The 14,389-nt window shown below is 46.3% G+C and overlaps 1 protein-coding gene across 5 annotated transcripts in view; it reads left to right on the top strand.

Annotated features, from left to right (window-relative positions):
* Positions 1–10,848, top strand: part of TRANK1 (tetratricopeptide repeat and ankyrin repeat containing 1) — a 258,846-nt gene extending 247,998 nt beyond the window's left edge. For all 5 annotated transcript variants that reach the window (XM_033930525.1, XM_033930526.1, XM_033930523.1 and 2 more), the window contains one exon: positions 8,285–10,848. In XM_033930525.1, coding sequence (XP_033786416.1) covers positions 8,285–8,397 — 113 coding nt within the window. In that variant the 3' untranslated portion in view covers positions 8,398–10,848. The remainder of the gene's footprint in view (positions 1–8,284) is intronic.
* Positions 10,849–14,389: the final 3,541 nt, after the last annotated feature.

Here is a 14,389-nt window from a genome sequence, read left to right as displayed (position 1 = left end):
GCCACTAATGCCCCGAGGGAATACTCGAGACCGAGGTCGCCCTCCAGGGAGCATCCCCCGGCCTCGGACCTGCCTACCATGGTCGGGATCCCGGCGTTCCAGGACCTGCTCCGAGCATTGATTGCCTCGGAGCTGTCTGGGGCCCTCGAACAACTGCAGCGGGCTGCGACCTCGACTGCTTTGACCTCGGGGGCACCGACCTCGGCAACCTCGGTCTCGACTCCCTCGGTCTCGGGTACCGGGGCACCACCGACCTTGGCCTCGATCTTGCCCTCGACCTCGGCCTCGGGAGCCCCGCCTGAGAGCAGCGTACGGCCCCGGGACAAGGTACGCAGGGTGAGACGGATCTCCTCCTCCTCCTCCTCGAGGTCCTCCCGGGGTTCCTCGCCCTCAGGCCGGCCTCGGGCGAGGCGTCGCCCGAGGAAGCCTAAGCGTTCGCGAGGCTCTCCTCGATGACGTGGTCGCTCCTTGCCGCTCGGGGGCGAGGCCTTGCGGGTCTCGGAGCTCCGCCTCGATAACCCGAGGCTTCTCCATTCCCCTGCGAGAGGGGGTTCGCGTGACTCCTCGCCGAGGAGAAGGGGGCGTGCCTCGGTCCCTCGGACGCCTGGGACTTCTCCCAGGGGTTCTTCGAGGCGGAGACGTTCCCCGACCCCCCTCGAGGCCATTGGATCTGGCCTCTTGGGGCTCGGGGTCCGGTAGGGAACCACGATATTCCCACGAGGCTTCCCCCTTCTGTTCGGCGGAGAGGTCGAGAACTCCCTCGCCACCTGCCAGACCGTCCTCCTTCTCCAGCTTTGTGCAGGACATGGTGCGTGCCTTGGGTCTGGACCTCATGGCTGGATCTCAATACACAAAAGAGTTCCTCGAGGAGCAGGACCTTCCCACTCCCCCTAGGGAAACCCCTCGGCTACCCTTGAATAAGGTCCTTCATCAGACCTGGCTTAGGAACCTGACTTCCTCTCTTACAGTCACGGCGGTTCCGTCTAAGATGGAGTCCAAGTACAGGACGATACCACCCAAGGGATTCGAGAAGGCTCAACTCTCCCACCAGTCTTTGCTGGTCGAGTCTGCCCTCAAAAAGACACAACCCTCCCGAGTTTCTGCGGCGGTCCCGCCCGGCAGGGAAGGTCGGACCCTGGACAAGTTTGGTCGTCGCCTCTATTCGAACTCCCTCATGGCTACCAGGGTTTTAAATTATGCCTTTACCTTCTCCTCCTATCTGCGTGGCATGGTAAAGGATCTGCCCCAGTACCGCGAATCCTTGCCGGACTCCCGCAAGGAAGGGTTTGACAAGTTTATGTCCAACCTGTCTCAATTGCGCTTGTACCTTTTTCACGCTGTGTACGATGCGTTTGAGCTGGTATCGAGGGTGTCGGCATTTGCGGTGGCTATGCGCCGTTTGGCGTGGCTATGCACCCTCGATATGGACCCAAACCTGCAGGAACGCCTTGCAGACTTACCTTGCGTGGGGTCCGAGTTATTTGATGAATCCCTAGAGGCGGCGACCAAGCGGTTGTCGGAGCAGGAGCGCTCATTGGCCTCCTTGGTCCGTCCGAAGCCTCGGGCCCCGCCACAGAAACCCTTCCGGCCTCCCCCGAGGCGGTACCCTCAAAAGTCGACCCCGGCTTTTTCTAGGCCACCGCCTCGGCGCCCACCTCAGCAGGGAAGAGGGGGACAGGCGAAAACTCCGGCGCAGGGCCCGTCCAAACCAGCGCCGTCCTTTTGACGGGCTATGCGGATGGGGCCGGCCCTCCTCCGCGATCGCGCCGGACCCCCTTCCCATAGGGGGGTCGACTCCGGTCCTTTTATACGGCTTGGACCAAGATAACATCCGACGCTTGGGTGCTCCGGAGCGTCTCCGAGGGCTACTCTCTCAACTTTTGGTCGGCGCCGCCGGAACAGCCACCGGGGGCTTGCCCATACAATCGGACCCAGCTCCCCATCCTCATGGCCGAGGCCAGGGCCTTGTTGAAGCTTCGGGCGGTGGAACCGGTACCCCCCGATCAGCGGGGGCGGGGGTTTTACTCCCGTTACTTTTTGGTCCCAAAGAAGACAGGGGACTTACGCCCCATCCTAGACTTCAGAAAGCTCAACAAGTTCCTGGTCCGGGAGAAGTTCCGGATGTTGTCTCTTCCGGTATTGTATCCACTCTTGGAGGAAGGGGACTGGATGTGCTCCCTGGACCTGAAGGAAGCGTACACCCATGTTCCGGTGCATCCCACCTTCCGCAAATTCTTACGGTTCCAGGTGGGCGAGCTGCACCTGCAGTACAGGGTCCTTCCATTCGGCCTGGCTTCGTCCCCTCGAGTCTTCACGAAGTGTATGGTGGTAGTCGCTGCAGCCCTGAGGTCTCGGGGGCTTCAGGTTTTCCCGTACCTGGACGATTGGCTGATCAAGGCCCCGACCAGGGAGGGGGTTATCTCAGCGACCCGACAGTCTATCATCTTCCTTCAGCGACTGGGGTTCGAAGTAAATTTTCCCAAGTCACAGTTGTGCCCGGCCCAATCACTTCAGTTTATAGGCGCAGTGCTGGACACTGTTCGCCTCCGTTCATTCCTCCCTCCTCCTCGTTTGGAGGCGTTAGTTCGGTTGGGCCGTCTGATCTCTCAGCTGCCTGTGGTGTCGGCTCAGCGCATGATGATGCTTCTGGGCCACATGGCGTCTACGGTCCATGTCACTCCGTTCGCCAGACTGCACCTGAGAATTCCTCAGTGGACTCTGGCCTCTCAGTGGCGCCAGGAGCGCGATCCTGTCTCTTGTCGCATAGCAGTGACTCCTTCTTTGAGACGCTCGCTCCGTTGGTGGACCGACTCTTCGAATCTTTCCGGGGGTTTGCTCTTTCTCGTCCCTCCGCATCGCAAGGTTCTGACCACGGACTCCTCGGAGTGCGCGTGGGGGGCCCACATCGACGGTCTGCGGACCCAGGGCCTGTGGTCGGCGGAGGATCGCCGCTGTCACATCAATGTGTTGGAGCTTCGTGCCATCTTTCTGGCAGCTCGAGCGTTCTGCCACTTACTCCGCGATCAGGTAGTCCTAGTACGAACGGACAACCAGGTGGCCATGTATTATGTGAACAAGCAAGGTGGGACGGGCTCTTGGTCCCTCTGCCGGGAAGCTCTGCGCCTTTGGGAATGGGCGATCTCCCAGAACATCTTCCTACAGGCTGTCTACATCCAGGGAGAACAGAACTGCTTGGCAGACAAACTCAGTCGGCTTCTCCAGCCACACGAGTGGTTGCTCAACTCCAGAGTCCTACGCGAGATCTTCCACCGCTGGGGAACTCCACAGGTGGATCTGTTTGCATCCCCGGACACTCGCAAACTGCCCCTTTTTTGTTCTCGGATGTATTCCCCGGACCGTCTAGAAGCGGACGCCTTTCTTCTCGACTGGGGAGGGAGGTTCCTTTATGCGTTTCCTCCGTTTCCCCTGATCTTGCGAACGTTGGTTCGTCTCAAATCATCCAGAGCCACTATGATTCTCATTGCGCCTCGGTGGCCACGTCAACACTGGTTCTCCCTGCTTCTTCAACTCAGTGTCAGGGAGCCTCTACTTCTGCCTGTTTCCCTCTCTGCTATCTCAGAGTCGAGGTTCGCTGTTGCACCCCAATCTTCAGTCGTTACACCTGACCGCTTGGTTCCTTGCCCCTTGACTTCGCTCCCGGTTTCTCAGTCGGTGAGGGAAGTTTTGGAAGCCTCGCGCAAGGCCTCGACCAGGCTTTGTTATTCCCAGAAATGGACCAGGTTTTCCTCCTGGTGTTCCTCGCGTCATCTGGATCCGGATTCGGTTCCGGTGTCTTCGGTTCTGGACTATTTGTTACATCTGTCTAATTCCGGTCTGAAGACGACATCTGTTCGGGTGCATCTCAGTGCCATTTCTGCCTTCCATCGGCACTTAGAGGGACGTTCTCTTTCGCTTCATCCTCTGGTGGCGCGTTTCATGAAGGGTCTATTCAATGTTTGCCCCCCTCTGAAGCCTCCTCCCGTCGTTTGGGATTTGAATGTTGTCTTAGCTCAACTGATGAAACCTCCCTTTGAGCCTATCGACAAGTCTCTTCTCAAATTTCTTACTTGGAAGGTGGTTTTTCTGATTGCCCTCACATCTGCTCGACGGATTAGTGAGCTGCAAGCTTTGGTTGCGGACCCGCCTTTTACTGTGTTTCATCATGATAAGGTGGTTCTCCGCACTCATCCTAAATTTTTGCCTAAAGTTGTGTCTGATTTCCACCTCAATCAGTCCATTGTCCTTCCTGTGTTTTTTCCTAAGCCCCACTCCCATCCTGGCGAGACGGCACTCCACACGCTTGACTGTAAGAGGGCGTTGGCATTTTATCTCCAACGTACCAGGTCTCATCGGAAGGTTCCTCAATTGTTTTTGTCCTTTGATCCTAATCGGTTAGGACATCCTGTTTCCAAGCGCACCTTGTCCAACTGGTTGGCTGCTTGTATTTCTTTTTGCTACGCTCAGGCTGGTCTTACGCTCCCGGGTCGAGTCACGGGGCATAAGGTCCGGGCGATGGCAGCTTCTGTTGCTTTCCTCCGATCTACTCCTGTGGAGGACATATGTAAAGCTGCCACTTGGTCTTCGGTTCATACGTTCACCTCCCACTACTGTCTGGATGCTTTGTCCAGAAGCGACGGCCGGTTTGGCCAGTCGGTGTTACGTAACCTGTTTTCCTAAATTGCCATCCTCCCACCTGCCCTTTTTTGGTTGGCTTGGAGGTCACCCACATGTGAGAATATGCTGCCTGCTTGTCCTGGGATAAAGCACAGTTACTTACCGTAACAGGTGTTATCCAGGGACAGCAGGCAGATATTCTCACAACCCGCCTGCCTCCCCGGGGATGGCTTCTTTGCTAGTTATGGAACTGAGGACCACGAGGTGGGATGCGCCCTCTAGTGGGCGAGAAGGCATGCACATGCGTGGTGCAGTGTAGCAAACTTGAAACTTCAATCAAGTTTGCTTGAAAAGCTGTCCACGCTGGGGCTCCGTAGATGACGTCACCCACATGTGAGAATATCTGCCTGCTGTCCCTGGATAACACCTGTTATGGTAAGTAACTGTGCTGTCAGGCTAGCTTTAATCCCAACAGTTGATCTGGAATCTTTTTCTGCGTGTTGAACAAGAACACTTCAGACTTGAAAATTAATTCTGTAACTAGAAACACAAGCATTCAAGAGCATCCTAGAAATTGTGTAAAGGTTAATGAGGTATAACGGCATATAAGTATAGAATTAAATTCTTGTACTCGGCTCCTCTACATTTAAACCTAGAGATATCTGCTTTCTAGATCACTTGGGCCAAAGGCTTGGGAGCCAAGTCAAAAAACAGTGAATCTAATCTAGAGAGTTGTGCGGGGACAGAAATCCCTCCCGTCCCCACCCATCCCCGTGAGGAATCCCTCCGTCCTCACCCGCCCCGCAAGGAATTCCTCCGTCCCCACCCGTCCCCGTGAGGAATCCCCTCCGTCCCCGCCCATCCCTATAAACTTCAGAAATAGTTAATTAAAGGCTCTGGTGGAGACCCATTTACAAATAAGCAAAGATACTTTATTAATTTGGAAATATTAATTGGGAAGAATACATACTTTGTAAATGGGTTTCTACCAGAGCCTCTAATGTAAATATAAAATAGAAATACTCAGCTGATGAGAGGACCCCCAAGCTTTCAGCTGAGGACTTCCTCTGCAGTTGGCAGGGGGTCCTTTTTGCCAAGCTTGGCAGGCAGCAGTAGTGTCCCTGAGTCACAGATGCTAGCACTACAGTGGTTCATGGATGCTGCCAGCGACTGCTGCGCTTGGTGGAGGGGAGTTCTGGCCGTCTAGAGGAGGTCCTCTGCTGGCGGTGCTTGGGAATCCCCACCAGTCACAGCAAGGGTCAGCAAGTACTTCAACACTGTAGAAATAAAACCAGAAATGCATTTCCTTTTCTTTTGAACACAATACAAAGACATCTGCTATATACATTTCCTAAAGCTAACATATTTTAGTCAATAAATTCCGTTTTTTACCTTTGTTGTCTGGAAACTTATTTTTCCATCAAGTTGGTCCTGGTTTTTTTTTTTTTTCCACTTTCTCATCTTCTGTAAATTCTTCTGTTGCTGTCCATTGGTTCCTCCTACCATGGTCTAGCATTTATCCTTTTCTCATCCCCCAGACCATGTGCAGCATCTTTCGCCCCTGCCTACCAGCCCCATGCTCAACATTTCTCCTTCTTTCACCCCTCTCCAGCACCATGCCACATCTCTATCTCTTCCTCCATTCCCTTCACCACTATGTCCAACATTCCTCCCTCTTGCATCCCTTTCAATCTGTCCTACTGTCCCCTTTCCACCAAAACAATTCTCCCTTTTCTTCCCTATCATCTGTACCTCACACCCTCCCAATGACCAAAAATTCTCATCTTTCTTCCATTCCCCATGTATACCATCTCTCTCTCCTTCTCACTGACACACTCACACCCAATTCTCCCTTTTAGATTGTATTTTGTTTACCTTCTGTCTATTACTTCAGACCCATCAGTTGACTAATTTCCTTTCTGCACTTGTATAGTCCTGCACTTTGATACACACACTAACAAAAAGAATTCTTAAATGCTTATTTCCCCTTAAAAACTAGATAACAGTACACTATGATATGCATATGGTCAGAAGTCAATAAAACACACACAGAAAATACGGAACAGGCCGTCTAAAGAAAGCTAACCCCCCCCCCCCGCCTCCACTGCCAAAAAAGCAAAAATCCAGAGAAAGTGCAATAAATTTTGAAAGGACAAAGCCTAAAGGAAAGCCTCCCCCAAAAATGCATTTAAATGATCACTTACCAGATATGGGGTCTCTCTGAATACACAACGCAAAACAGCCCTGTTTCTCCTGACTGACTGAGCTGCACTTCTTCACAGGGCAGCGGTCCCTGCCTTTCCTGCCCCCCTCCTGTCTCCCGAGTGCTGCACTTCTTCATAGGGCAGCAGGCCCTGCCTTTTCTGTCCACCTCCGAGGCTCTCGCAAGACTTTATCTCTCCCGAGTGCTGCACTTCTTCACAGGGCAGCGGGCCCTGCTCACTCCACGTAGCTGACCCAAAGCCTTGCCTCTGACATCAGCTCTGACGTCGGGGGAAGACTTCCGAGTCGGCTACGTGTAGTGTGCTGGGAGCAAATGGGCATGAAAAGAAGACGCAAAAGGGCAGGAAAAGAAGACGAGCCATTTGGCTTGAGCTGCCTCCCAACTCCTCAGGATCCCCGAGACCATGATGAGCGTCCCCACAGGATCCCCACGACCAGAGGGGGCGTCCCCATGGGATCCCCGTGACCCGAAGGGGGAACCCGCGGGATCCTCGCGGGTCCCGCCGGATTCCCATCATCCCCGTTCCCGTGCAGCTCTCTAATCTAATCCTTCCTTCTGAAGTCTAGGGTGGGTCGTAATGGAGGTCAAACAAAAAGGAACCAACAATGACTGCAGTTGAAATAGCAATGCAAAAACAAACTGCAGAAAATGTACAAGGAATTTTATTTGAATTAAAATATAAATATCAATAAAATATAAAAATCAATAAAAACAATCGTAGCAATAATAAAAATCCAAACATAAGCATTGAAAAACCCTGTAAATCTCATCTTAGAAGCCAAATTTTGATTCCTTCAATAGCAGCCCTCCTCCTTCCCCCCTCCCCCTCCCCTCTGAATTTGGAGTAACTAGCCCTGCTCTCCTCTCCCATTCCCCTCTTCTTACCTTTTCTCATGATTCTGGTGATGGACGAGGGGAATGGGAGAGGAGAGCAGGGCTGGTTACTGCACATTCAGAGGTGATGGGGAAGGGGAGGAGGAGGGCTACTATTGGAGGAATCTAAATTTGGCTTCTAAGAGAAATTTACAGGGTTTTTCAATACTGAAGCATTAGGATAGGCTATTACTACAGAGATACACTGTGCATTTATTGATTTTTATTATTATACTCTACATTTTTAGGTGTTTATGCACATATCTTTCCCTGTACTGAGCAGAGACTTTCATGGCGGTGCGAGGTTAGGGCAGGGATTATAACAATGCATGTAGATTTGTATTTTGAAAATGCACGTGGTTTCAGTTGGAAAAAAAAAATACCCAGAGATGCAATTGTGTCTGAAGGAAATTTTTGTCTCAGGAAGTTTTCAAAGTGAAAGCATATATGGACTTTTCACTTTGAAAACCCCTGTCAAAATTCCCCGATAAAAAAGACCCACAAATTTTGCAGCAGTGATAGCTGAACTTTGTTTTTTAATTATGCTGACACAGGTTTTATTTTATTGCTTAGCACTGACAAAGGACTACGACTTTGAAAATGATATTGAGGAGGAAGGCTTTGAAGAGCTCTGCAGAAATAAAAAGAAATTAAGGCAAAACAAGAAAAACAAGAGACATAAATAAGAAAATACGTGAAGGTGGCAGAAGCACACTTCTACCATTTTAAGTGTTGTCCTGCTGGAATGTAAACATGAGAACCTGAAAAACCGACATCTCCCTCACACTCACAGTACCAACTTTTTGTTTATTTACTATTTTATTCAGTTGGACAATTTAGCTGCAAATTTGCATTTGTTTTATGCGTGTATGGAATGTTATGACAGCCTTGTGGAAAATACATAGGATTTTTCTTTGATTGCCAATTTATGGGAACCTCTAGAATTGGCACCTGTGTGGTCCTATTAATTTTTAGAAAGGCAAAAGGCAAAATTGAGATTTCAGTAACTTCTGCCATTTACAAATGAAAGCTGTGAGTGATTTGGGGGTGTGTATTCCTCTACTGTCTTTGAAGATATCACAACAGTCTATCATCTGTCTTTCTCCAAAATTTCAGGTTAAGAGGATGATTGTGATATGATAGTTGGCAAATAACACACATACTGGCCTGCTCTACTAGTGGTTGTGAGCTGTCTCAGACTTGAAAAAAGTACTTGAATTTGGTTCTGTTCTTGGAAAGGACCATAGTCTGACCATGTTTTGGCAGGCATTCATTTTTATTTGTTTAAGGTAAAATGTATGTGATGTGAAGAAATGGGGGGGGTTGTTTTGGGTTGGGTGTTTTTTGTTTTTTTTGCTGAAGCCTATTTGAGCCCAGGTGAAAAAGAAAAAAGGAAGATAAAGTATGCCTCTTGATAGGATCAATTTTCAGCCTTCTAGTAAAGTTCATGGGTTTACTCAGCAGTTTGCTTAGGTTTTTTTTGAAGACTGTAGATCATAATTTAGACATTAAAAGAGGTAATTTTATAACACGATGCCTAGAAAATATGTCAGAAATCCACCTAAATTGTATCTGTTTTATAAAGGCAACAATAGGCACTTCTGTGCCTTTTGTAAAATAACCTCCCAGAAGGCTCCTGAACTGAGTTAAGCCTGCTCAGAAGTGGACATAACTTTCCACATGAGAATAGGACTTGCGCATATATTTTGCTGAGTACACACGTAAGTGCTTCATCTGCCCCAAAGCCCCAAGCGCCTAGACTACTGCTGCATCCCAGAATATATGCTCTGCTTTGGAAGCATGCACTTTACCTGTGTATATGTACCTGGGCTTCTACATAAGTGCTTACTTCTGTGGCTAAAATGCAGTTCCATAACACCCTCCAGCTCCAGAATACTGACTTGCCCCTTGTCTGTGAAATGTCTAATCATTTAGCTCAAAGTCACAAGATGTGACTGCATCACCACTTCCCAGAGCTCAGCATTTGACAGAGAGTGCCTGTGTGTTTCTCAAAGTGGGATTGCTTTCTCTAGTTTGTTTTCAGTCTGGCTCCTCTTGCGATGCTTGGTGAGAGCCCTACGATGAATGCTTGGAATGGAAAACAGTTGGAAGCTGTTGGCAACACTTTCGATAATGTTAAAGGGGTTATGATCAGCTGGGTATTTTTTTTTTTTTCCCATAGCTTATGAAGATTGCTCTATCCCCATTCCTGTCTTTTACTTCATGTGTCTCGGAACCCATTGTTGTTTGAAGGTTACAAACTCTGACAGCTGGAGAGGAGGTAGTGATAGTAAGAGGCCAGGCCATAGGCACAATGTTGCTAATTAGGAATGGTAATGTCGGGGCGTAGTTTAAATCGTTGTTAGGCATCCATGGCATTTGTTCACAGCTGTTTGAAAAGTTGTAATACAAAGTACAGGTTAAGATCTTATTGACAATCATTTTATTCCCAATTGCACCATTTTGTATTTATGGTTTTGATAACAAGATTACAGGTTCCTAAATTTGCTTCCTCTTTCTATTCCTGATTTTATTGATTCAATTTTTAGATTCTTGGCATTCTGTATATATCTAAAGGCCATCTTAAACTGGCCTTATTTGAAAGGGGATGTAAATACTGCAAAACCAGTGCAGGTGTTAAGGGTCCTTGTATCTTACGAAGGGATTTCTTTGTCCTTGAGAGTTGAATTGAGCCATTTGATCAGATGCTGGTCCTGGATAGTAATTCTGACTTATCACAAATTCGGAGTGGTCTTCTACAACCTTAACTTAGATAGAGGGTAAAATTTAGTAGCGGAAACTAGCATTGCCTGATCATTTAATCATATTGTAAAAGAAAAATAAAATGTTTTTACTGTAAAATAAAATGTTTTCTACTAGTTAAAGAAGTATTTGTTGACAAATAAAATCCCATAACACTTTATGTCTGTAAACGAAGACCAAGAATTTCTTAGTGTTTCTACTCAAATTTTTTAAAATAAAAAATGTGTTTTTATAAGAAGTTCATGTTGCCAAAGATTACTGCAGTGAAATCTGCCAAGATGTTTATAAAGCCAATAAGGCTGACATGATAAAAGTCCAGTTTGTTTACATTCTGCCTCTTGTACAGAAAATAAATTCTTGTTGTTTAGCTCTTTTGCCTTTGTGTTCTCAGTATTTTACAGTGTAAAGAACATATAGCAGGATTCCTAGGTGTTGAGAGTGGCAGGAATAATGCCATCACTGCATGCTGAACAGCAACTTCAAATATATTTGAAAGCACATTGGGCCTGATTCTATAAACGGTGGCCTTATCAAAGACACTTAGCGACATCTACCTGAAATCCATGTGCAACTTAATTTTTTTTAATTGGCGTGGTAATTGACCATGCCATTAAAAAATTAATTTGAAAAAAAAAAATCCAGTTCTTAAAAGTTGCACTTGGAATATCACATGGTACATAGCGATGCCTACCAGTGTTTAATGACACCTACCTGAAAAGTAGGCATGGTTAGGGGCAGAGAATAGATGTGGAATGACTCGGTGCCAATAAATTAGACAAGGAAAAAACGAACACTTATCTTAAATCGGTAGTCAGCCACAGTGTTCTACTGCACAGAAGAAGGGGACAACGTTCTCTACTATCAAGCTGAAGTCACCGCTTGATACGGTCAAGCTCGATTGTACTACTTGATGGGTCCCATTTTGCCCTAGTAACCGGGCTTTATCAAGAAACGAGTTATCTGGTGTGGTAGATCAATATAAATAAGATTTGAATTAAGGTATTGCTTAAGTTATTAGATTCATCCAACCTGCATGTTAAGATGAATTTTTTAAAAATCCTTAAAAAACTATAAAAAGTAAATTACAATAAAGTAAACTAAAATTGGATAGGTTGGAGGTTTTTTGATCTATGATGGATGTTTACCACCTTCACACTTTGGGGTGAATTTCATATGATGTATCTGAGATCTTTTCCTCCATATAGGCCTTTTCCCTGTAATATCAACCTGGGCCAATACATTAGGCCAAGAAAACCCTGGCCTAATATTACGGCACCTACCATTGGACACCTAGCGAAGCCTAAGTCCAATTAGGCACCGCTAAGCATGATTCTGTAAACGGCGCCTAGCAGTTGATTGATAGCCGTGCCAACTGACACCTAGGAGTTAGGTGCTGTTTATAGAATCAGACCCATTATCTTATTCATCAGTCTAATTTGAGTTGAACTGACTGATGATCCATTATGATTACTGCGCTCTAAAACTTAACTCTCTTGTGTAAGGACTAGCTAATTTTTTTATAGCTTACATACTAAAAGGACATGCACGACTACAAATCAAGCCCATGGATAAGGTAGGTTTTGCAGCTAAAAATAAACAAAAATGCTAGATTCTCCTACAGCCTTCCTTCCCTCACCTGGGTCAGCAACTCTCCCTCCCACTTCCAGGTTCAAAATTACTCCCACCCTGTCAGTATCAGCATTTCATCCTCCTACCCCCCTGTGTATCTTCTGGAGTATTTTCTTTACAGCTGCAGCAGTGCAGTGATCCTCCTAGGCTGCCTGCTTCCTACCCCAGATTGCGCTTTCTGGTCCATCCTACCTCCCTCTGTTAACTTCCTGTTTGGCCAGACGAATTGGAGAGAGTGGTCAGAAGCAGGCGGTCCAGGAGGATTGCTGCACTTCTGCGGATCTAAAGAAGATACTTTGGAAGATGCACGGCAAGAGGGTGGGTGTTGAAATGCTGGGGTTAGAGTGTTTAATTTTGTTTGGCCTCATAGATAATACAATCCTGGGGATTTTTTTATATGCCTATTTAGTCCAAAATTTCTTGACTCAGTCGAGTATATATGGTAATTAACAAATAAATGAAATATGTGAGCCTAGTGTGGCTCACAATAAATAAAAACCAAACCAAAATAAAAAGTAATTATTGAAATATAATGTCAATAAACATCTAAGCCATCCATATCCTCATAAACATCCTGAAAATCTTGAGCCAGTAGGCTTGTAGATTTTTAAATTAAAAAGTATATATCAATTGACCTATAAACCCTGACTTTAAAAAATGTTCTTATGTTACAGATGCTCTAATTTTTTTTCATAAGCTGTTTACCAAACATGCATACTACCTCATAAAAGTGTAGTGTGTACATGCTACATTATGAAATCTCTCATGCTAACCATCCCGAAGTGAAAAAGTTATTTAACAAAGGGAATTTCATCTGTCCTTCCCCAAGGCACTGTTTCCATCTTTGTACTGAACTGTGTATTACCACTTCCTTCCTCGTGGAAGGACTTGCCCTTTCAACAAAATTGAGAGAGGAGAAAGCCTGTTGTCCTCATTTTCCTCACATCTTCAAAGCAGACTAATTCCAAAATGATACCAGTTGAACTTGATGATACCATGTCCATACATTGAGGTCAGATGATACAATTTTGAAGTTTGTTGACTTTGAGAGAAATTGCTTCTCCTTCTTCCATTACTAAATGTTAGCGTTCTGATTCTATAAATGGGAAAGAAGGCTTTTAAGTCTGTGGCTGCAGATTGGTAAGCATAGACTTCCAGAGGAATTAAGCTGTGAAGATTTCAGTGAGCTCAATATTGATCAGGTGAATATATCAGAGAATGTCAGGGACGTTTAAGTTTCTGGATGTCATAAATGACTGCTTCATGATGCAACTGGTCATCGAATCAACAAGGAGGCAGACTATTTTGCACCTACTTCTCTCTGGAAAGTAGGATCTGGTGAGAGGTGGAGTTGCTTAGTGGTAGTAGTTATATGATTGTAATGCAATGAGATATTTTGATTGATGGTACTGTACATCAAATAAATTTGAAACATTAGAGTTCAATAATTACTATTGTAGCAAATAACTTTATAAAGGGGCCTATGATAAAATGGTGAAAATAGTTGGAAAAGAGCAATTGAAAGGATAAATCATCTGCATAAGGCAGTGAAATAGTTACATTTCAACTGAGCTTCTAAGATAGTATATTTATTCCAAAAGTTGAAAGAAAAAAGGTCTGCCAGGGTGGCTAAATAATGTTGTGCAAGAGGCTATTAAAGCCCCCCAAAAGTATTCTTTAAATAATGGCAGACAGGACCTAATAAAGAAAATGTGCATAAGAAGATATGCTTACAACTGAACCTTTATACACATGCATCCCCCCACTCACACACATGTGTGCACAATTGACCCACAAGTTCTGTGTGCATAAAATTTGCAACAGTTTTCTGTAAGTTTGTGATAGAAGTGGTGTGCTCAGCCATCCACGTGTGACTCTCTTATGTGGTTTGTTCATTAACCCCTGAGTCCTTAATATCCATCTCATTTGGACAGATTTGAAGAAGCTAACATTAAATGTGAAAAAAGGGATGCTTTGAGTGAGTAGGTCCAGGCCCTGTGGATCGGCTGGTTGCTTTTTATCTTTTCAAAGCAGAGGTAAAGATCATCGGAGTTATTTTTGACTTCTCACTTTCAGTGGAGGATAATATTTCACCACTGTCTCACCAAGGGTATGCCAGGTAAAACCATTATTGACTGATGACCATTTAAGTTACTTGTACTCTTCTGCTTGGAAGCTTCTTAGGTTACGACAATGCTGTTTTGCCAGGGTCTATTTGCTAAGATTGGTATCAGGTAGTGATTACAAGTCCTATATCTTCACTGGTTCCCTGTGCTTTTTTATGTT

Source organism: Geotrypetes seraphini, chromosome 2 (genome assembly GCF_902459505.1).
Source record: "Geotrypetes seraphini chromosome 2, aGeoSer1.1, whole genome shotgun sequence".
Lineage (NCBI taxonomy): Eukaryota > Metazoa > Chordata > Amphibia > Gymnophiona > Dermophiidae > Geotrypetes > Geotrypetes seraphini.
Note: the sequence above shows the minus strand (reverse complement) of the source record. Positions and strands in the feature narration are given on the sequence as shown.